Source organism: Drosophila montana, unplaced genomic scaffold (assembly GCF_035044405.1).
Source record: "Drosophila montana isolate Dmon_TW-CO22-7 unplaced genomic scaffold, ASM3504440v1 contig_3218_1, whole genome shotgun sequence".
NCBI lineage: Eukaryota > Metazoa > Arthropoda > Insecta > Diptera > Drosophilidae > Drosophila > Drosophila montana.
The window spans coordinates 2451218-2472316 of record NW_026998098.1 but is presented as its reverse complement, the minus strand read 5'-3'; the positions used below and the strand labels follow the sequence as shown (position 1 = coordinate 2472316).

General features: G+C 45.3%; 8 protein-coding genes across 11 annotated transcripts; 2 read left to right on the top strand and 6 right to left on the bottom strand.

Annotated features, from left to right (window-relative positions):
* Positions 1 to 273: 273 nt before the first annotated feature.
* Positions 274 to 3886, bottom strand: Hip14 (palmitoyltransferase Hip14). 2 transcript variants are annotated; one of them, XM_064690013.1, is made up of 5 exons: positions 3848 to 3886; positions 3045 to 3769; positions 1790 to 2464; positions 1445 to 1724; positions 274 to 1379 (listed from the first exon to the last, which is right to left on the bottom strand). In XM_064690013.1, the coding sequence occupies exons 2-5, from the start codon at positions 3606 to 3608 to the stop codon at positions 979 to 981; spliced, it is 1920 nt and encodes a 639-aa protein (XP_064546083.1). In that variant the 5' UTR covers positions 3609 to 3769; positions 3848 to 3886; the 3' UTR covers positions 274 to 978. The 2 variants fall into 2 exon arrangements, with proteins under 2 accessions (XP_064546083.1, XP_064546082.1); XM_064690012.1 differs by having other exon boundaries at positions 3045 to 3879.
* Positions 3887 to 4163: 277 nt separating this feature from the next.
* Positions 4164 to 7687, top strand: DNApol-delta (DNA polymerase delta). The gene is made up of 2 exons (XM_064689460.1): positions 4164 to 4340; positions 4398 to 7687. The coding sequence occupies exons 1-2, from the start codon at positions 4279 to 4281 to the stop codon at positions 7612 to 7614; spliced, it is 3279 nt and encodes a 1092-aa protein (XP_064545530.1). The 5' UTR covers positions 4164 to 4278; the 3' UTR covers positions 7615 to 7687.
* Arl1 (ADP ribosylation factor-like 1) lies at positions 7637 to 8751 on the bottom strand. Its single transcript, XM_064689489.1, has 3 exons — positions 8593 to 8751; positions 8249 to 8465; positions 7637 to 8128 (listed from the first exon to the last, which is right to left on the bottom strand). The coding sequence occupies exons 1-3, from the start codon at positions 8594 to 8596 to the stop codon at positions 7807 to 7809; spliced, it is 543 nt and encodes a 180-aa protein (XP_064545559.1). The 5' UTR covers positions 8597 to 8751; the 3' UTR covers positions 7637 to 7806.
* A 142-nt stretch (positions 8752 to 8893) lies between these two features.
* Positions 8894 to 21080, top strand: brm (ATP-dependent helicase brm). 2 transcript variants are annotated; one of them, XM_064689457.1, is made up of 7 exons: positions 8894 to 9048; positions 9323 to 9654; positions 9717 to 9799; positions 15940 to 17253; positions 17316 to 19005; positions 19072 to 19863; positions 19930 to 21080. In XM_064689457.1, the coding sequence occupies exons 2-7, from the start codon at positions 9378 to 9380 to the stop codon at positions 20808 to 20810; spliced, it is 5037 nt and encodes a 1678-aa protein (XP_064545527.1). In that variant the 5' UTR covers positions 8894 to 9048; positions 9323 to 9377; the 3' UTR covers positions 20811 to 21080. The 2 variants fall into 2 exon arrangements, with proteins under 2 accessions (XP_064545527.1, XP_064545529.1); XM_064689459.1 differs by having other exon boundaries at positions 8968 to 9654.
* On the bottom strand, positions 9670 to 10898 carry LOC135433417 (inositol monophosphatase ttx-7-like). 2 transcript variants are annotated; one of them, XM_064689483.1, is made up of 4 exons: positions 10877 to 10898; positions 10319 to 10815; positions 10155 to 10258; positions 9689 to 10095 (listed from the first exon to the last, which is right to left on the bottom strand). In XM_064689483.1, the coding sequence occupies exons 2-4, from the start codon at positions 10793 to 10795 to the stop codon at positions 9825 to 9827; spliced, it is 852 nt and encodes a 283-aa protein (XP_064545553.1). In that variant the 5' UTR covers positions 10796 to 10815; positions 10877 to 10898; the 3' UTR covers positions 9689 to 9824. The 2 variants fall into 2 exon arrangements, with proteins under 2 accessions (XP_064545554.1, XP_064545553.1); XM_064689484.1 differs by lacking the exon at positions 10877 to 10898 and having other exon boundaries at positions 9670 to 10095; positions 10319 to 10811.
* Positions 11031 to 12117, bottom strand: LOC135433418 (inositol monophosphatase 1). The gene is made up of 2 exons (XM_064689486.1): positions 11451 to 12117; positions 11031 to 11390 (listed from the first exon to the last, which is right to left on the bottom strand). Exons 1-2 carry the CDS (start codon positions 12020 to 12022, stop codon positions 11114 to 11116), a joined length of 849 nt encoding a protein of 282 aa, XP_064545556.1. The 5' UTR covers positions 12023 to 12117; the 3' UTR covers positions 11031 to 11113.
* On the bottom strand, positions 12410 to 13761 carry LOC135433416 (uncharacterized). The gene is made up of 3 exons (XM_064689482.1): positions 13223 to 13761; positions 12950 to 13053; positions 12410 to 12869 (listed from the first exon to the last, which is right to left on the bottom strand). Exons 1-3 carry the CDS (start codon positions 13703 to 13705, stop codon positions 12599 to 12601), a joined length of 858 nt encoding a protein of 285 aa, XP_064545552.1. The 5' UTR covers positions 13706 to 13761; the 3' UTR covers positions 12410 to 12598.
* On the bottom strand, positions 14367 to 15420 carry LOC135433415 (inositol monophosphatase 1). The gene is made up of 2 exons (XM_064689481.1): positions 14770 to 15420; positions 14367 to 14707 (listed from the first exon to the last, which is right to left on the bottom strand). The coding sequence occupies exons 1-2, from the start codon at positions 15348 to 15350 to the stop codon at positions 14428 to 14430; spliced, it is 861 nt and encodes a 286-aa protein (XP_064545551.1). The 5' UTR covers positions 15351 to 15420; the 3' UTR covers positions 14367 to 14427.
* Positions 21081 to 21099: the final 19 nt, after the last annotated feature.

Below are 21099 nucleotides of genomic sequence, written 5' to 3'. Positions count from 1 at the left end.
ATTATATGTATATATTTGTTTATATATAAATATGTATATATATAGCATGTATATTTTAATATGCAATATTGTTTAAATGTCGACTTTGTTGTTACATTATAACATTTTACTTAAACGATTGCTGACTAGACTAGTGCGTATTGAATCGGATCGCATTTAGAATTGGGTTTCTTTAAGTATGCAAGTCGCTTGGTTGCCATATATGTTCGCTTAGACATTTAAAGTATTTGTTTGGTGTTTGTTCTTTTTGGTTTCTCTTTTTCTTTTAACTGCTTAAACGATAGCTTGGATACCTAATCTCATTGTTATGCGGATTGAAGCTAACACAAAGGCATCTGCTATTATTTAATTTTTTGTATAGTTACTATAATCTTGCTTTTAGAATACACATAATTTAGAATACAATTGTGAAAGTTTCATACTTTGTTTTTATTGTGCGCTTTTTAGAAAGTTCTTAATCATTGAGTTTGAAGTGTGTGAATCGAAAATTTAAATATTGCACGCCTTTTAACTATACCTTTTTGATTTTGTTGCGATTGTTGCACATTTTGTTCGGTGCGGGTGTTTTTACTTTTTTGGTATAACAAATACTTCAGAGTAACAAAAAAAAATGTGTTTTTCGTGTTTCAGTTAAATTAAAAATTATGTAGAAAAATGTACAGAGCTTTGTAATTACAGATAAAATACATTCACACTATATGTACTCATGTGTGTGTGTGTGTGGTTGTGTGTTTGGCATTAATGCCTAATTTGCTCGATCCGATATCGGTCAGCGACGACGCTTCTGTCTTTTGTTGTTGTTCTTTTAGTTGTTGTTAAATCATTGTGTTTGCAGCAGCGCGTTCCAATTACAAATCACTAGAAATAATACGTAGCTAATCGGGTGGGCATATCTAAAGCATTGTCTTTTTAGCACATGAAACGTTAGACATGCGCAATGGGCATTTGAAGCGTCTTCGCATCCCGATAGGATTTATCCTACACGTACTGATGATCCCCGGCCAGTCCATCGGCATCGGCACAGTCGGTGCGCACCAGCGGTTCCTTCTCAATTGTCTGATGCACCTGGGCATCGTAGTCATAGTAGTTCATCCAATCCACACGGCGCGGCTGCACTAAGCCAAAGCAATTGCAATCCAGAAAGTCAACTAAATTAAGTAGCGGTCCACGCGTAAACGGGCTGTGTCCACCCTTGGCCTGGAAATGGCGATATCGACCACGATTCATGCGCTCGTTGGTAGTCATCCCCAAGCAAATCACTTGATACGTTTGGCAAACTGTCAGCAGTATGACCCAGGACATGTGCAATAGTGCATTACCCATGACCCAGCCCACCCAAGCATTACAATTGCCAATAGCTCGCATGGCGGTAAGAAAATCTAGCAAAATGAAATTAGTCATTTATTACTAAAATGGAGATTGAGTAAATAAATAACACACTTACCGTCAAAGTGCACATTACACTCGTTCACATAGAACTTGGAGCCACCGTACAGCATCCAGACGCACATGATCAACAGCATCCAGAGAAAGCCCATAAAGTAACTATGATTCTTGAGACCGATGCAATTGCCTACCCAGGGGCAGTGATGATCGAAACGTGCCACACAACGATCGCACACGGAGCAGTGCTTGGATCGAATAGGCCGGCGCACCAGGCAACCCGAGCAGAAGGAGGCGGGCTCAAAGCCAATGCCACCCCGTTCCGACAGCTCAATAATCGTCTGCAAAAGAAATCCAACATTGAAATAGAATATTGAACAATAATTTAACCAATTTAGTAATATACCTTAAATCGCTGCTCTCTGGTGGGTCGAATAATGCCCGGATCACCCTTCCAGGACTTAAGAAAACACACCCAAAGCCCCAGCGAGCTAATTAGGAAGCACACAGTGGTCGCAAGCGACACAGCATCATCGATATACATAAGCCAGGTGACGTAGAACCAGGCCTTGGTGGCCAGATAAACAGAGAGCGGCAGCAGCGCCATCAGATGCTCATCAAACAGCGTTTTACCAATTGTATGGAATATGGCATACAGGCAGCCCAGCAGGAAAAATTTAATAATGTACAGCGTGTTAAGGGTAAAGACAATACCGGCCAAATAGAATGCGGTAAACGGGCAGGCGACCATGGACCACCACCGCAAGCGTTTATCATGGCGTAGTTTCGAGACGAGAGATCTGCGCTGCTGTGACGTGAGTGATGCATCCCTGATACGATCCAATACCTTGGCACCAATCCAAATGGCGCCCGCTTGCGTCTCCAGCATCGAAAGCGGCGTCTCGGCGCGCAAATTAGGCACATCCAGGGAAGCTTTCGACTTAAGCACCAGCGTGGATATGGCGGTGGAATTGCGCGCCAGTATGGCCCAATGCAGTGCCGTGTTGCCGTGTGTGTAATCAACCATGGCGGGATTCGCGCCCAAAGTGAGCAGCAGGCGCACAGGATCCAGAGCACACACCTGGTAAGTGAAAAAAACATTTATACATAAAGTAACATTTTTTAACAACAGTAGAATTCTTGCAAGTTATATTGATTAGGTTTTATATACTTCGATAAAGTTAAGGCGAGCATCTGCTTTTAAAAGCTGTTTTGTTGAACAGTGTAATGTGTTCTATTTTAAAGTTCAAGACTTTATTAAATGAGTAGATTTGAAAACGGTGTCATTGTCAGAAATTCTTACACTTCATTTGGATTTAAATGGAGAATGATTTTTCAAGTCTTTTTATTATCTATACAAAATTTGAATATTTATAATTATATTATACAACATTTCATATTCAGTGATTTAGATTGTGTCTTTAATGCATTTTTGAAAGTTCTACTTTCCGAGCGACCACTGTACAATGTTTTAAGACATCAAATTTGGAATAGAATGCAGAAAAAAATATGTTTCGGAATCGTACACGCTTCTGTCCTATGATTTGTTTAATGTTTTATCGACAACTGTGGCAAAATCAAAAAAAAAGTCACTTGTCAATTGTTGCACTTGGCTTCAAAATGCGGAAAGATTAGGGGAGTTTGTTGCCATATTTACTCACCTTCCAGGCGGCCCACATCAGGGCAGTCATACCGCCGCGATCCTGTAAATCAGGATCCACGCCCTTGGCTATAAAGTAGGCCACCAAGGCGGTGTGGGCAAACTGTGCGGCAATGTGTATGCAGGAGCAGCCCTCCGCATCGCGTATGCGCGGATCTGCGCCTGCGGCCATCAGGAGAACAACGGCGCCCAGGTGCCCCTGCCGTGTGGCCCAATGCAATGGAGTCGCATTTAGTTCACCGCCAACTGCGTCGACTGTGGCGCCTTTTTCCAGGAAATATCTAATGATATCCCGTCGATTGTTAATAGCCGCCCAGTGGAGCAAAGTAACCGTTTCACTGTCCGGCTGGTTGACATCCCAGCCGGACTCGACCAGATCTCGAACACGTGCTATAGCACCGTACTGTGTGGCCTTAACGATGTCAAAGCCACTGTAGTCAGGTTCCACGGGCGCTGTGGGTGGTTGTTGCGCTATCAGCGCTGCCTGGCGATCGGTATCCGTTTGACTGCCCGCACCGGGCACACACGAACCCGTCGTGGCCGCATTGCAGGCGCTTTGGTACATTTTTGCAGCGTTTTATTAATTATGTGATTGTGATTCACTTAACATCCCCCACAAACACACATACACACCCCCGCCAGGTAATAATGGTGTTTGGCTGATATTCACAGGTCAAGCATTTTGCTGGGTATTATTGCCTGCAGCAGCCAATTATTAAGTGAGTACTAAGAAACAAACATAGACGCACATTTAAGTTCTCAAGTATTTACACAATTATAACTTTTTTAATGCGTTTTACATACGAAAATATCTGCTGGTGGTCGGTGTGACCGATTATAATAACGACCAAAATACTCAACACAAAAGACGCAGAAAATAATACCACAAGAAGAAAATCCTCAATATAAATGTATTCAAATAAGGCTTTTATTTGCAACATTCTATTTTGTATAGTGCATTGTAATTATTAAATTACTGCCTAGTTACAAAAAAAAGCAAGGTAACCAACAATTTGTAATTTGCTAAAATTCAAAGGTATTAAAATAAGGCAATTTTAAATCAGGCATACGAAATACTTCAAATACCATAAGCTGTAGAAACTGCCAACCTGTTTTAAGCAAACAGTTCCTGCCTGATTTCCCGCGTACTTGTCGCGTTGTTTTTGCGGCAAATAATTTGCGAATTGTTTGCATTTTAGTTGTTATATTTGTTAATATTATACAAGAAGGTCAGCATGGATGCCAAACGGAAGTTTAATGGCAATGGCCCAGCAAATGGCCAATCTAAAAAGCCCAGGTAGAGTACTGACGATCATTAAAAATATTCCATTTAAATCTTGTGTGGAACGTACAGAAAATACGATGACGACGACGACATGGGCGGTGGATTTGAGGCGGAACTGGCCACTTTTGAGGCAATTGATGAGCTTGACCAATCACAGCTGCTTGGTGAGGGACCTGAGAATCAACAAACCAGCGAACGCTGGTCACGCGCACCGCCACCGCAGCTAGACCCTGTCACAGACTGTTTCATCTTTCAGCAGCTGGATGTGGAGAACTATGTTGGGCAAGCTCTGCCGGGCATGCCTGGCGCACAACTGGGGCCTGTGCCCGTGGTCCGCATGTTTGGTGTCACAATGGAGGGCAACTCTGTATGCTGTCATGTGCACGGTTACTGTCCGTATTTCTATATAACTGCGCCACGCGACTTTGAACAGCGCCACTGCTCGGAGATGCACGAGGCGCTGGACAAGAAGGTAATCGCCGACATGCGTAGCAACAAGGATAATGTACAAGAGGCAGTGCTAGCCGTGGAGCTGGTTCAGCGACTCAATATACATGGCTACCAGGGCGATGATAAGCAGACGTATATCAAGATTACAGTTGCTCTGCCGCGTTTTGTGGCTGCCGCTTCGAGGCTGCTCAAGAAGGAAGTCATAATGGGCAACTTTGACTTCCAGGACTGTCGAGCCTTTGAGAATAACATCGACTTTGATATACGCTTCATGGTGGATACGCATGTGGTCGGCTGCAATTGGATTGAACTGCCTTCGGGTGTTTGGCGTCTACGTGGACGCAACTCAAAGCCGGCGACCGAATCGCGATGTCAAATAGAAGTGGACGTCGCCTATGATCAATTTATATCGCATGAGCCTGAGGGCGAATGGTCCAAAGTGGCGCCCTTGCGTATACTTAGCTTTGACATTGAGTGCGCCGGACGAAAAGGCATCTTTCCGGAAGCCAAAATGGATCCGGTTATACAAATTGCCAATATGGTCATAAGACAGGGCGAATCGGAACCTTTCATAAGGAATGTTTTCACTTTAAAACAATGTGCGCCCATCATAGGCAGCCAGGTGCTGAGCTATGACCAGGAGACGCAGCTGCTGGACAAGTGGTCGGCTTTTGTGCGCGAAGTGGATCCCGACATACTAACTGGCTACAACATTAACAATTTCGACATACCCTACCTACTAAATCGTGCTGCCCATTTGAAGGTGAAAAACTTTGAATACTTGGGACGCATTAAGAATATACGTTCGGTTATCAAGGAGCAGATGCTGCAGTCCAAACAAATGGGCAGACGCGAGAATCAATATGTTAACTTCGAGGGACGTGTGCCGTTTGATTTGTTTCTCGTGCTGCTGCGTGATTACAAATTGCGCTCGTACACACTCAATGCTGTGAGCTACCATTTCTTGCAGGAGCAGAAGGAGGATGTGCATCATAGCATCATTACGGATCTACAGAATGGAGATGAACAGACCCGACGTCGTCTGGCCATGTATTGTTTAAAGGATGCGTATTTGCCGCTTCGTTTGCTCGGCAAGCTGATGGCCATTGTTAACTACATGGAAATGGCGCGTGTGACGGGTGTGCCGCTTGAATCGTTGCTCACACGGGGCCAGCAAATCAAAGTGCTGAGTCAGCTGCTGCGGAAGGCCAAGACAAAGGGTTTTATAATGCCATCCTACACCTCGAGTGGCTCCGATGAGCAGTACGAGGGTGCCACGGTCATAGAGCCGAAGAGGGGATATTATGCGGATCCCATAAGCACACTCGATTTTGCCTCACTGTATCCGAGCATAATGATGGCCCACAATTTGTGTTACACCACATTGCTGCTGCCTGGCACAAGGGATAAGATGGGTCTGACCGATGACCAAGTGGAGCGCACGCCCGCTAATAATGTCTTTGTGAAGGCGGAATTGCGTCGCGGTTTGTTGCCCGAAATTCTCGAGTCACTCTTGGCGGCACGCAAGCGTGCCAAAAATGATCTTAAAGTAGAAACAGATCCCTTCAAGCGTCAAGTACTGGATGGCAGGCAGCTGGCATTGAAAATCTCGGCAAATTCTGTGTATGGCTTCACTGGTGCTCAGGTGGGCAAATTACCATGTTTGGAAATCTCGGGCAGCGTCACCGCCTATGGACGCACCATGATTGAATTGACCAAAAACGAGGTTGAATCACACTATACACGCGCCAATGGCTATGAGAATGATGCAGTTGTTATTTATGGCGATACAGATTCGGTTATGGTTAACTTTGGCGTGAAGACACTGGAGCGCAGCATGGAGCTGGGCAGAGAGGCGGCCGATTTGGTTAGCTCGAAATTTGTGCGGCCCATCAAGTTGGAATTTGAAAAGGTCTACTATCCCTACCTGCTGATTAATAAGAAGCGCTATGCGGGCCTGTACTTTACCAAGCCCGACAAGTATGACAAAATGGATTGCAAGGGCATTGAGACAGTGCGTCGCGATAATTCGCCACTGGTGGCCAATTTAATGAATTCGTGCCTGCAAAAGCTGCTGATCGAACGCGATCCGGATGGCGCTGTTGATTATGCTAAACAAGTAATTGCGGATCTGTTATGCAATCGCATAGACATATCCCAGCTGGTCATTACCAAAGAGCTGGCCAAAACAGATTATGCGGCCAAGCAGGCGCATGTGGAGCTGGCGGCCAAGATGAAGAAGCGCGATGCTGGCACAGCGCCCAAACTGGGCGATCGTGTGCCCTATGTCATTTGTGCAGCAGCTAAGAATACGCCGGCTTATCAAAAGGCAGAGGATCCGCTGTATGTGCTGGAGAATAGTGTGCCCATCGATGCTAATTATTATTTGGAGCAGCAGCTGTCCAAGCCACTGCTGCGCATCTTTGAGCCCATACTGGGCGATAAGGCGGAATCAGTGCTGCTTAAGGGCGAACATACGCGTACACGTACGGTGGTCACATCCAAGGTAGGCGGACTGGCGGGCTTTATGACCAAAAAGGCTTCCTGTCTCGGCTGCAAATCGCTTATGCCCAAAGGCTATGAGCAGGCCTCGCTATGCCCACACTGTGAGCCAAAGATGAGCGAACTTTATCAAAAGGAGCTGGCTTCCAAGCGGGGCTTGGAGGAAACCTTTTCGCGCCTATGGACAGAATGCCAGCGCTGTCAGGGCTCGCTGCATGAGGAGGTCATCTGCTGTAATCGTGATTGTCCCATTTTCTATATGCGACAAAAGGTGCGCCTAGAACTGGACACACAGCAGAAGCGTGTGCTTCGCTTTGGACTGCCTGAATGGTAGCTGTTCCATTTACACATTTGCATACATTATAAACCTATAATTTAATAATTATATTACTAGAAGTTATTACAAAGTTGTGTGTGTGTGTGTTTGGATATTTGCGCAAGCGTTATAGATCTTCCAACTATCTCTGGGTGACACTTTGGACAATTTTACAAGGGGGCAGGCTCATTTAGGGTTTTCGGGGCGTGACTATTTTCGGGTTTGCAGCGTATTTGATAACCAGTCCATGGCCTGATCCAGACCCTCGCCTTTGGTGGCCGATGTTTTAAATATTTGAAATGTGCGATTTTTTAGATTTTCCAAACCTAACGCATGATGTACCTCGGCCACGGTCATGCAACCCTCCATGTCCTGTTTATTGGCAAGCACAACGAGTATCGCGCCGGCGAGCTCCTCCTCGCGCAGCATGTACAACAGTTCATCCTTCGAAATGCCAATGCGGTCACGGTCCGCCGAATCAACCACATAGATAATGGCGTCCGTATTGCTGTAATAGCAACGCCAATAAGGTCTGCAAAAAAAATGTTTTTTAATATTTTTCCCAGAAAGATTTTGATCCATTTTTTTGACCAATGAGTATATTGATTGATTGTAAGGAGCGAGCACATATTAAATGTTCAGCATCTCTCACCTAATACTTGTCTGGCCGCCCAGATCCCAGACTTGGAACTTAAGGTTCTTGTATGTGACCTGCTCCACGTTGAAGCCTATTGTGGGTATCGTTGTAACCACCTCACCGACCTGCAGCCTGTACAGTATTGTTGTTTTGCCGGCACCATCCAGGCCCAGAATTAAAATGCGCATCTCTCTGGATCCGAGCAGACCACGAAAATAGCTGAGCACCCCACCTGCAATAAAAATAAGAAAATGAAATAAGAAAAATGATAGGTGGTGACTTTTATGACAGGCGCCAGACACGATAAACGAGAACCATGCAAAGGTTAGACCGTGCTACTACTGGGGTGCCTTACCTACCCATGATTAAAGCTCGATTGCAGCGTACTAATTGCCTCTAAATGCTTAAGTATTATTTAAAACTAACTATTTTATTTTGCTCTTTAAACGAATTCTGCTCTTGTTTTCACCAAATGACAAAAAATCTGCCATTCACAGGTGACGTAAACATGACGTGTCATAGCATGCGTTCAGCAGGCCAAAAATATTTTTATTCAATATAATAAGATTATGAAAATTATGCAACATTGTTATTAAAATTAATAGAATTACGCGGTCTATAACAAACTGTGCTTCTTTATAGCAATATTTTTGCAATGAGTTATTTTAAGCTGAACGTAGCCAATTTTTGCCGGTGCATAGGGTTGCCACAGTTTTTAATTTGTTATACAGAGACGTCCGCCATTGTCGCGTCTATCGCCCAATAAAAAGTGTGAAAATCGGGGGACCTAAAACGCATTCAAATTGTGCAAATAGGTAAAATTTCGGTCTAAATATTGTGCAATATAGTGCCTGATAATATCACTGATATGTGTGTCGTGTAAAACAAGCGCTGCGATTGCTTTTTACATGAGTTTTAAGGCATGTGCAAATAAAGTGTGTGTGCGGTGAGGAGGAGAGCAACAAAGCCAAATAACGATTACATATACAGTTTATATACATTTAAATGGACTTTGCGCAAAACTTAGAGCAATGAAATGCTGAAATCTAAGCAAAAATACTGTATTTATATGTTTGCACAACTTTTTAGCTAACATTTATAGGGGCTGTCCAGTGCAAAACGAACTAATATAAAACGCAGCGAAATGGCCTCGCCCTCGCCGGCGAATAGTCCGATGCCGCCACCGCAGGCACCCAGCCCTATGGCGCCACCCTCTCAAAGCCCTGCGCCCTCGCCACATAGTCCCTATCCGCACCAGCCACCCCAAGGACCGCCGCAGGGACCACCGCCTGGTGCACCGCACATGCAAGGCCCACCCCCGCCGGGTCATCCAGCTGGACCATATGGTCATCCCATGCAACATGGACCGCCCGGACAGGGTCCACCGGGCCATCATATGCCGCCGCATCATCAGGGCATGAGTATGCGCATAATTCGCTAGTTTTTTATAAGCACATTTAATATCTGATTATCTTATTTACAGCGCCGCATATGGGAATGCAAATGCCACCAGCTGGACCGAATATGTCGCCAATTGGCTATCAAACGCACGGCATGCCGCCCAATGTAAGTGCAGTTATTGGCTTATAAACTAAGTGAATGTGTAGTCCTTAATCTGAGCTGATTGCTCGATTAGTTGTATGATCTCTTGAGCAAGGGGCTCTGTGCCGGCGGCCACAAGGTTTGGCTTCATCAAATTAAACACGCTGCCATTTGTATTATGTACAACCCCGCCGGCTTCGCGCACTAGCAGCACTCCAGCAGCTACATCCCAGGGCTTTAGATAGTCCACGTGATACGCATCCAGTGTGCCCTTTGCTACATATGCCAGGGATAAGGCAGCACTTGCTAAGCATCGCGTGCTGTCCATGCATTTGTACGATTTAGTTTGTGAATCATTGCTCATTTTATCAAGGCTTACCCAGCAGCTACAGAGCCTAGTTTATAAGCACGTTTAAGGCACCTATCACGCAATGGAGCCACATTAATCAGCGTTATTTCGTGTCCTACCACCGCGCTGGACATCTGCAATATCAGAATTCGTTAATTAACCCCTGTTTTTATGTGTCCATATGGTATAACAACCGTAACCGCACTGGATACTTTAATGGGTTCGCCATTTAGAAAGGCGCCATGTCCTCTCCACGTCGAGTATAATTCATTTGCCGCTGGGTTGTAGATAATGCCCACCACCAGCTGCTTATCAATGACCAAAGCAACCGAAATACCACAATGCGGAAGCCTGTGTATGTAATTTGTGGTGCCATCGATGGGATCAATGATCCATGTAGGTGCATCAGTCAGCTCCGGCAGCTGCTTCGTACCAGCCAATGCTTCCTCACCTATGAAAAGTGATTCAGGGAATGCTTTCAGTAGACCCTCGGTTAACTTTTCTTCAATTTGACGGTCGTAGACGGTGACAAAGTCAAAAAAGGCTGCTTTCACCATAACCTCTTTATTGGCTTTATTGTAGCCCTCCCTAAATATGGGACCACATTTGATAACTAAGTCCAGAGCAACATCGTAGTACTCCTTGATCTTTGCGTCGCTAATATTGGTCATATCTACAGAATTTTTAAAAGCTAATATAGATAAATAGGTATTAATTTTTAAATATTTGGCTGATCGTAAAGTGAAACTTACAGAAAGGCTTGCGGTCTGTTCAACAACTAAGCGAAATGTTAATTTATCTACTATTTTGATTACAAAGTTTGCAGAGCTTTTTATTCAAAGCTCTGCCCAGCAAAGAGATAACAATTAAAGCCCAAATTGAGCTTTTTGTATGCATACTCTTAAATTATTTTAATTGCCGAGCTTTATTTGTTTCTAGTTGTTTTTTCCTTATATATTTGTTGATTACGTTTTTTTTTTTATAAAATTCTAAACTTCCCCGCCCCCCACTGAACGTTCTTGGTCCGCCTTGCGGAGCAGGTTTTCAATTTCTTTTCGCAACTCTTCGGTCCCAGCGCAAATTAAATCCGGTTTCATTATGTCGAAAGGTCCGCCAAAAGGATGTGTGAGGACTCCTCCTGCCTCACGCACCAGTAATGAGCCAGCGGCACAATCCCAAGGGTACATGTCCTCAATATAAAATGCATCCAAATTGCCAGCGGCCACCATGCACAGCTCATCCACTACACAGGAGTAGGCTAGCATGCTGGTCATAGAATAACAACTAGATTAAAGCATTTCAAGATGGCATTATTAGCTAACTTACCGCCTAGCATGCAATCCCACATGGTAGATGCGTTTGATATGCTTGTTGGCAACCTTGTGAACGTGCAGTAAAGACACCTCATAGGCAACATTGGCATCCCTTAGCCGCTCACAATTACTCACATGAATGGGTTTACCATTGCAGAAGGCTCCTTGTCCCAACTTGGCTGTGTAGAGCTTGCCCTGGGCTGGATTATTCATAACGCCCAGCACAATTTGCTTGTTGATGGAGAGTCCTATCGAAACCGATACGTGGGGTATCTGTTTAATGAAATTGGAGGTGCCATCGATGGGATCTATGATCCAGGTGGGCACATCTGTCAGCTCCTTGGACACATTATTGTTCTTGGCCGTCTCCTCCTCGCCAATAAACTTATGCTGCGGGTATTTGGCCAATATTTCGCCCATAAGATACTCCTCGATTTTGTTGTCATAGTCGGTGACCACATCATAAAATGCACCCTTAATATCCACATTCTTCTCTGTTCGCTCGTAGCCCTCGAGCAATATTTCGCCCGCCCTTATGGCCAGCGGGTAGATAAAGTTATACAACTCCTCAATTTCCGTTAACATCTTTTAGCTGTATGCAAATGACAATTGTACGACAACTGTGTGCAATCCGCGCGGTCGTTGTTAGCGTCTTGGTTCCAGCTGCCGACTGATCGGTGAGCGAAGCACCGACAATTTCAACAATCTCTCGCATTTGTTTACATTGAGCTTTGATTGCTGCACTGAACTGAAGATGAACTGAAAATTGAAATCAGTTGCTTGCTGCTTGCTCCAGCTTTATCTCGTTTAGTTTGACGACTACAAATAGAAGTTTCCTTATCTTTAACAGACATGTGTCTATTGCATAGCGTAGTCAACAAATTGCGAGAAAAAAAACCGGTTTCAATTGACAACTGAAAAGTCATCCTCATATGATGCAATTTTTAGTGTCTATATCTAGAACGCGAGATGTTTTTTAAGCTTCTTTATCTTAGATATTTTTTATTATATTCTTTATGCATTAAGCATTAGCTTTCTTTGCTAAACAATAATTATTTTTCAAGTAAAACTTGAAATGTTTGTTAACTTGAGCAGAGTCCATATACATCTATTATTGAGACCTTCAAATACAAGCTTTTGGTTTATTTTATTACATAAATTTTACTTAAATGTATATTCCGTAATTTGATCGGCTTCTTCAATGAGACTCATCACATTCTTGGCCAGTTCATCTGTGCCGGCACAGACAAGATCCGGTTTCATGACATTAAATTTACCGCCTTTGGTATGATAAATAAAGCCGCCCGCCTCCTTTAGTATTACGGCTCCGGCTGCAATATCCCACGGCTTCAGGTCTTCAATATGATAGGTATCGCACTGTCCAGTCGCCACATAGCACAAGGCCAGAGCTCCGCTGCCAAAGCTGCGAGTACTGCAAAGCAAAAAAAAAAGCGAACGCTTTAAGTGCTTTTTCTACTCACTCACACAATTAAAGCTCAATGTTGAACTCACGCGGTGGCATTTGAGCCCAACTTGTAAAGACGTTTTACATTCTTGTCTCTCACGGCGGCGGCATGTATCAGCGAGATTTCGTAGGCGACCACAGCTTGTTTGATCTGAAAAAAGCTTCGAAAATGAGAGAGCAACAGAAAAAAAACAACAACTGAGAGACTCGAAAACTTTTGTTTATGATTCGCGGGTGCAAGCAAACATTTAACGAATCTTTATCATCATGATTCTTGTTTTTTGTCGGCAATTATATAATGATAACCAGCCAGAACTTACCGTAGTTACTTTGGAGGTGTGTATGCGCTGGCCATTCAAGTAGGCGCCGTGACCCTTCCGTGCCGAGAACAACTCATTTGCCGGCGGATTATATATAATGCCAACGACCAGTTCTTTGTTGATGGTCAAACCGACCGAAATGCAGCAATGTGGTATGCGATGTACAAAATTTGTGGTACCATCAATGGGATCAATGATCCAGGTGGGCGCATCTGTTAATACGGCTTGCCGTTCTGAAGCTGCCGATTCCTCCTCGCCAATGATCAGCGATTCGGGAAAGGCTGCCTGCAGACCCTCCGTGAGGGCGTCCTCGATCTGTTTGTCATAAACGGTTACCAAGTCATAAAAGTCTGCCTTAACCGTAAAGTCCGCTTTGGGCTTCCTATAACCCTCCATCAGCATAGGACCGCATTTCTGCACCAAATCCAGTGCCACATCGTAATACTCCTTCAGTTTCGCCTCACTAATTGTGTTGTTGCTCATGTTTTTTGTTTTGGACTCGACAAACTGACGCTAACCAATGAATTTTAATATCTAATTTGAGTTGCGGCCATACAGCTTTGAAAAGTTTTGCCAAAGCTCTGGCATAAAGTAAACTTTGTACTTTGAAGAGTAGAGTCGTGCGAAAGGGGTATTGTTGCTTTATGATTAAGTCTGATTCAATTTGGGATGATAGTCAAGAATAAATGATAAGGCTAATCTTGGACTTAATTAACATGTCTACATCTCCTTAAAGCTATAAAGCTGTTGTAACATTGATAAGATACGCACAATGTAAATTTGTGTCACTTGATAAGAATTTATAAAATAATTTCACAAAATGATTGCAAAAAATATATATTTAATAATTGTAAAATAGAAAGGGAAGGTCAGTAAATTAAAAATTATAAAATATTTTATTTTAACAAAATATTTTAAATATTTGAAATGAAAGTAAAATGATTGATTTAGCTGGAAGTTAAATTGCGTTAGGTGCTGCCACTCCTTAAAATATTAATAATATGGCAACTCCATGCGTATGCGTTGCGAGGTGGCATCACTAAATTCAATTTCATATTTTTAAAGAGCGGAGGAAAAAGCACAATGTGGATCTTAACTGTAGCTAATTTTATAAACATACATTCTTTTCTCGTATATACGAAACTTGTTTATTGTCCACACCAAAAAAAAAAAACAGTTTAGCCAGAATATAAAATGTATATAAATCAAGAATCCTCTTCGCCTCCCACAGACTTAGCTTGATCCGCCTTGCGTATAAGAGTTTCAATTTGCTTTCGTAACGCCTCTGTTCCGGCGCATATCAAGTCGGGCTTCATAATGTCAAAGGCGCCACCATAAGGATGCGTAACAACGCCACCAGCCTCACGTATAAGCAGATAGCCAGCGGCACAGTCCCAGGGGTACATGTCCTCAATGTGAAAGGCATCCAAGTTGCCAGCGGCAACCATGCAAAGCGAGTCCACCACAGCGGAATAGCCAAGCAAGCTAAGAAAAGAAATATACTAAGTAGAGATTGATTTCCATATGAATTCTTAGATTGTACGCACCGTCTCGCCTGAGAGCCCACATAGTATATGCGTTTGATGTGCTTCTTTCTAATCGTTGGCTCGTGCAGCAGACACACCTCATAGGCCACATTGGCATCATTCAGACGTTCACAATTGCTGACATGAATGGGTTGTCCATTGCAGAAGGCGCCTTGTCCCAACTTGGCTGTGTAGAGCTTGCCCTGGGCTGGATTATTCACAACGCCCAGCACGATTTGCTTATTGATGGAGAGTCCTATCGAAACCGATACGTGGGGTATCTGTTTGATGAAATTGGAGGTGCCATCGATGGGATCTATGATCCAGGTGGGCGCATCTGTCAGCTCCTTGGTTATGTTGTTGTTCTTGTGCGTATCCTCTTCGCCAATAAATTTATGCTCTGGATAGCTTGCCAGTATGCTGGTCATGAGAAACTCCTCAATCTCATTGTCGTATTCGGTGACTACGTTGTGAAATTCGTTGCGCTTCAATGCCACCGATTTTCCAGAATTTTGATAGCCTTCGAGTAGTATTTCACCTGCCTTTACAGCTAGCGGGTAGATGAACTTGTAAAGCTCCTCAATTTCCATTGTGCTTGTCATTGTTTTATTCCAGTCTAAAGATTCTGGTAGCGTTGTCACCTGCCTTCGACAAATGAATTCGCACTGAGCTGTCGAACTGGATTTTTCACTCATCGTGACTGAGATTTTTTCAAGTTTCGTGAGATGCAAAAAGCTTTTTCTTTAATTATTTTCTAAATTAAAACCAGCCATGTTATCTTTGGGGAACCGACTGTTGAATACTCTTGCAAAATATTTAACACTGAGAAAAAGATGTTATTCTTTTTAGAATAATAGAACAAATATGCGGGGATAGAATTAAAAATACAAATGCTTGTAAGAAACCTCTAAAAATCATGTCATTAATTCGCTATGATCTAAATAAAAATCATGATTTTCTATAAATTAACATAATAATATTTTAAGTGCATCAGGTTGACTTAATATGAAGCTATCAAAAAATTTATATAAGTAAAAGAAAGTGTAAGTGCAAATGGATAAGTGATCCTTAAAGGATAACTCTGAAGCAGAAGTGTTATACATTGGATTAATTCATCAGTTATCTACTTGACAAATTGCCGTTATCCCCAATGTTTGGACTCCCTTTTTATCTGAAATCTAATTTATGCAGGGTCCGCCACAGCCTGGTCAGGGCCCGCCAGGTGGTCCACCTGGCGGTCCGCCTGAGCGTTCTGGCCAAGAGAATCTGCATGCTCTACAACGGGCCATTGATTCGATGGAGGAGAAGGGACTGCAGGAGGATCCACGCTACTCACAACTGCTGGCAATGCGCGCCACCTCCAAGCACCAGCATCTCAATGGCAATCAGGTTAATCTGCTGCGCACACAGATCACTGCCTACCGCATGCTGGCACGCAACAAGCCCATTTCCATGCAGATGCAGCAGGCGTTGCAGGCGGCACAGCAGCAGCAACAGCAACAACCTCCGCCGCCAATCGGACCGCCAGGTATGCCGGGTGGACCGCCGCCGGGTGGGCCGCATGGTGGTCAGCAGCCTATGCAGCCCCAACAGCCGCCCTCGACAGGCACCCCGCCCCAGTGTTCTACGCCACCAGCAAGTCCATACGGCCCACCAGTGCCTGGACAGAAAATGCAGCAAGCACCGCCTCCGCATATGCAAGGGCAACCGTTGCAGCCGCAGCCGCCGCTGATCGGTGGCGCTCCTCCGCCGCCGCAGCAGCAACAACAGATGCAGCAGCAACAGCAGCAGCAACAACAGCAACAGCAACAACAACAAATGCAGCAGCAGCAACAACAACAACAGCAGCCTCTGCAGCCCCCACCAGACCAGTTGCAGCATCAGCAGCACAATGGCGGTAAGCCGCTGGCCATGGGTGCGGCTGGGGGCCAGCCGTTGATACCAGCTACACCTATGCAGGTGCAGGGCGTGCGTCCTGCGGCGCCAGGTCTGCCTGGTAATCAAGTAGCGCCACCAGGTCCGCCACGACCAGGCGCACCGCCCGGACAGCAACAGCCGATGGCCAAACCAAACCGCGTGACCACCGTGGCCAAGCCGGTGGGTCTCGATCCTATAACGTTGCTGCAGGAACGCGAGAATCGCATTGCCGCACGCATATCGCTTCGCATGCAGGAGCTACAAAGGCTGCCGGCCACAATGTCTGAGGATCTGCGCCTTCAGGCGGCCATTGAGTTGCGTGCTCTGCGCGTTCTAAATTTCCAACGACAGCTGCGCATGGAAATTGTACAATGCACACGCCGCGATACAACGCTGGAGACTGCCATCAATATGAAGTTCTACAAGCGTACCAAACGTCAAGGGCTACGCGAGGCTCGCGCCACCGAGAAGCTCGAGAAACAGCAGAAACTCGAGGCGGAACGGAAACGCAGACAGAAGCATCTCGAGTTCTTGTCTGCAGTGCTGCAGCATGGCAAGGATCTGCGTGAATATCATCGCAATAACAAGGTGGGTACAAATAGTCCAGGAGAAGTTTATCCAAACACTAAATCTTAATTCCCACTGTGCAGGCTCAGCTGGCGCGGATGAACAAGTCCGTGATGAACTACCATGCGAATGCGGAACGTGAACAGAAGAAGGAGCAGGAGCGCATCGAGAAAGAGCGTATGCGTCGCTTGATGGCCGAGGATGAGGAGGGTTACCGCAAGCTGATTGATCAGAAGAAGGACAAGCGCTTGGCATTCCTGCTGTCGCAGACAGACGAGTACATTAGCAATCTCACACAGATGGTTAAGCAGCACAAGGACGACCAGATGAAGAAGAAGGAGGAGGAGGGCAAACGTCTGCAGCAGTACAAAAAGGAGCTGCTTATGACCGGCGAATACGTCAACATTGATGAGAACAGCATTGCCGCCGATATGCGTGTCCATGTGGTGGAGCAATGCAGCGGCAAGAAGCTAACTGGTGATGATGCACCGATGCTTAAGCATTTACATCGCTGGCTGAACATGCATCCCGGCTGGGATTGGATAGACGATGACGATGATGATAACGACGGTTCGCCAGAGAAGAAAGCGAAAGCAAAGCTTGAGGAACAGCCACAGTTGGAGCGTAATTCTAGCGCGGAGGGATCTGAAGACGCAACAGACAAATCAGCGCAGCCAGGTGATCCGGAAGCCAACGATTTGATTAACCAAGTCAAGGTCGAGGACGATGAATATCGTACTGAGGAGCAAACATACTACAGCATTGCGCACACCGTGCACGAGAAGGTCACAGAGCAGGCCGCTATTTTGGTCAATGGCCAGCTGAAAGAGTATCAGTTGAAGGGTCTCGAATGGCTCGTCTCGCTGTATAACAACAATTTGAATGGCATTTTGGCCGATGAGATGGGTCTCGGCAAGACCATTCAGACCATTTCACTGGTCACCTATCTAATGGATCGCAAGAAGGTGATGGGTCCGTATTTAATCATTGTACCACTTTCCACACTCCCCAATTGGGTGCTGGAGTTTGAGAAATGGGCGCCCTCCGTTGGCGTTGTCAGCTATAAGGGCAGTCCACAGGGTCGTCGTCTGCTCCAGAATCAAATGCGTGCGACCAAATTCAATGTGCTGCTCACCACTTACGAGTATGTGATCAAGGACAAGGCGGTGCTGGCCAAGATACAATGGAAGTACATGATCATCGACGAGGGTCATCGCATGAAGAATCATCATTGCAAATTGACGCAGGTGCTCAATACACATTACATAGCGCCTTATCGACTGCTACTCACGGGCACACCGCTGCAGAATAAGCTGCCCGAACTTTGGGCGCTGCTCAACTTTTTGCTACCTTCCATTTTCAAATCTTGCTCCACCTTTGAGCAGTGGTTCAATGCGCCGTTTGCAACCACCGGCGAGAAGGTTGAATTGAATGAGGAGGAAACCATTTTGATTATTCGTCGCTTACACAAGGTGCTGCGTCCGTTCCTGTTGCGCCGTCTCAAAAAGGAGGTCGAACATCAGCTACCCGACAAGGTCGAGTACATTATCAAGTGCGACATGTCCGCACTGCAGCGCGTTCTCTACAAGCACATGCAGAGCAAGGGTGTTCTACTCACCGATGGCTCCGAGAAGGGCAAGCACGGCAAGGGTGGCGCCAAGGCTCTCATGAACACCATCGTTCAGCTGCGAAAGCTGTGCAATCATCCATTTATGTTCCAGCACATCGAAGAGAAGTACTGCGATCATACTGGAGGACATGGCGTAGTATCTGGTAATTAATTTACAATTGATAATATGCAGTTCGGTTTTCTAAATTAACATGATTTTTTTTATGCAGGACCCGATCTTTATCGTGTGTCCGGCAAATTTGAGCTGCTGGATCGCATTTTGCCCAAACTAAAGGCGACGAATCATCGTGTGCTGCTCTTCTGTCAGATGACCCAGTGCATGACCATTATTGAGGATTATCTTAGTTGGCGTCAGTTTGGTTATTTGCGCCTGGATGGCACCACCAAGGCCGAGGATCGTGGCGAACTGCTGCGCAAATTTAATGCCAAGGGCTCAGATTATTTTGTCTTCTTGCTTTCCACACGCGCCGGTGGACTCGGTTTGAATTTGCAGACTGCCGACACCGTGGTCATCTTTGATTCTGATTGGAATCCGCATCAGGATCTGCAAGCACAGGATCGTGCTCATCGTATCGGTCAGCGTAATGAGGTGCGTGTATTGCGTCTAATGACGGTCAACTCGGTGGAGGAACGCATTTTGGCCGCGGCACGATACAAGCTGAACATGGACGAGAAAGTCATCCAGGCGGGCATGTTCGATCAGAAATCCACGGGCAGCGAACGTCAGCAATTTCTGCAAACTATTTTGCATCAGGACGACAACGAGGAGGAGGAAGAGAACGAAGTGCCCGATGATGAGATGATTAACATGATGATAGCCCGCAGTGAGGAAGAAATTGAAATCTTCAAGAGAATGGATATTGAACGCAAGAAAGAGGATGAGGATATTCATCCGGGCCGAGACCGTCTAATTGATGAGTCCGAGCTGCCCGACTGGCTAACGAAGGACGATGACGAGGTGGAGCGTTTCCACTACCAATATGATGAAGATACCATATTGGGTAAGTGAATTTTGTTTTGTATTTAATCTGAAAACCACAATCTAATTATTTCGCTTGAATTTTCAGGTCGGGGATCACGACAGCGCAAGGAGGTTGACTACACGGACAGTCTGACCGAAAAGGAGTGGCTCAAGGCCATTGATGATGGCGCCGAATTTGACGAAGAGGAGGAGGAGGATAACGACTCCAAGCGTAAGCGTCGCAAGCGTAAAAACCGCAAAGATGAGTCGGATGATGATTCACTCATATTGAAGCGCAGACGCCGCCAGAATTTGGACAAACGCTCCAAGAAGCAAATGCACAAGATCATGAGCGCTGTAATCAAACATACTCAGGATGGTCGCACGCTCTCAGAGCCATTTATGAAGCTTCCCTCGCGCCAGCGGTTGCCCGATTATTATGATATTATCAAGCGGCCGGTGGACATTAAGAAAATACTGCAGCGCATCGAGGATTGCAAATACGCTGATCTCAATGAGCTCGAAAAGGACTTCATGCAGCTCTGTCAGAATGCGCAAATCTACAATGAGGAGGCATCTCTCATTTATCTAGATTCCATGGCGTTGCAAAAAGTTTTTGTAAGCGCTAGGCAAAGGGTAACAGCCGCTGCGGATGCGGCTGCTGTGGCCGCTGGCGACAACACGAGTGATGCCCACGGCAATGGCGGTGGCGGCGGCGGTGGTTCCGACAACTCGGACAATGATGACGATGAAGGCGATGATAACTCGGATGATGAGGAAATAGCCACCACCTCTGCGGCGGCAGTTAAAATGAAGCTGAAACTCAACAAATCACTGGCCAGTGCACCAGCCACGCCCACACAATCCTCAACAGCTGCCTCGGTGGCTAGCAGTGGCGCAGCGACCACATCCAAGAAGCAAACGCGTCGCAAGCGCGCCCAAAAGAAATATACCATATCGGATGATGATGACGATGATATGGACTAGCTGCCACTGGGCGTCATCTTCAAACGATCCGCTTTGGATGCGTCCAACGGCGCCGAATGCAACTAATATTTAGTTTACTTTAAGTTCTTTTAGCCACCCAAATTCAGTACGCAATACCCAATCCCGTTCTTAGCACTACCCCGAGATCCCAAGCTGCATCGCAATAATGAAACTTTATACAATTTTTCGCACATACAAAATACAATGATATATTCATATATATTTAAAGAAAATACTTTTTAAATAAATCTACAGTCTGTCTTAAATCAATCAGACTGTCTTTTATAGA

Coding starts and splice junctions, on each gene's coding strand:
- Hip14 (XM_064690013.1), bottom strand. CDS start 3,608: ATGTACCAAAGCGCCTGCAATGCGGCCACGACGGGTTCGTGTGTGCCC. Junction 1,725..1,789: donor CCAGAGAGCAGCGATTTAAG/GTATATTACTAA, acceptor TTTCTTTTGCAG/ACGATTATTGAGCTGTCGGA. Junction 1,380..1,444: donor GTGTAATGTGCACTTTGACG/GTAAGTGTGTTA, acceptor TCATTTTGCTAG/ATTTTCTTACCGCCATGCGA.
- DNApol-delta (XM_064689460.1), top strand. CDS start 4,279: ATGGATGCCAAACGGAAGTTTAATGGCAATGGCCCAGCAAATGGCCAA. Junction 4,341..4,397: donor GGCCAATCTAAAAAGCCCAG/GTAGAGTACTGA, acceptor TGGAACGTACAG/AAAATACGATGACGACGACG.
- Arl1 (XM_064689489.1), bottom strand. Junction 8,129..8,248: donor GGCGGCCAGACAAGTATTAG/GTGAGAGATGCT, acceptor TTTTTTTTGCAG/ACCTTATTGGCGTTGCTATT.
- brm (XM_064689457.1), top strand. CDS start 9,378: ATGGCCTCGCCCTCGCCGGCGAATAGTCCGATGCCGCCACCGCAGGCA. Junction 9,655..9,716: donor GCCGCATCATCAGGGCATGA/GTATGCGCATAA, acceptor TCTTATTTACAG/CGCCGCATATGGGAATGCAA. Junction 19,864..19,929: donor TGATGAAGATACCATATTGG/GTAAGTGAATTT, acceptor TTGAATTTTCAG/GTCGGGGATCACGACAGCGC.
- LOC135433417 (XM_064689483.1), bottom strand. CDS start 10,795: ATGACCAATATTAGCGACGCAAAGATCAAGGAGTACTACGATGTTGCT. Junction 10,259..10,318: donor AAGTATCCAGTGCGGTTACG/GTTGTTATACCA, acceptor CTGATATTGCAG/ATGTCCAGCGCGGTGGTAGG. Junction 10,096..10,154: donor CTAGGCTCTGTAGCTGCTGG/GTAAGCCTTGAT, acceptor ATGCATGGACAG/CACGCGATGCTTAGCAAGTG.
- LOC135433418 (XM_064689486.1), bottom strand. CDS start 12,022: ATGTTAACGGAAATTGAGGAGTTGTATAACTTTATCTACCCGCTGGCC. Junction 11,391..11,450: donor GTGGGATTGCATGCTAGGCG/GTAAGTTAGCTA, acceptor TTCTATGACCAG/CATGCTAGCCTACTCCTGTG.
- LOC135433416 (XM_064689482.1), bottom strand. CDS start 13,705: ATGAGCAACAACACAATTAGTGAGGCGAAACTGAAGGAGTATTACGAT. Junction 13,054..13,222: donor ACACCTCCAAAGTAACTACG/GTAAGTTCTGGC, acceptor AGCTTTTTTCAG/ATCAAACAAGCTGTGGTCGC. Junction 12,870..12,949: donor TTGGGCTCAAATGCCACCGC/GTGAGTTCAACA, acceptor TTTGCTTTGCAG/TACTCGCAGCTTTGGCAGCG.
- LOC135433415 (XM_064689481.1), bottom strand. CDS start 15,350: ATGACAAGCACAATGGAAATTGAGGAGCTTTACAAGTTCATCTACCCG. Junction 14,708..14,769: donor GTGGGCTCTCAGGCGAGACG/GTGCGTACAATC, acceptor TTCTTTTCTTAG/CTTGCTTGGCTATTCCGCTG.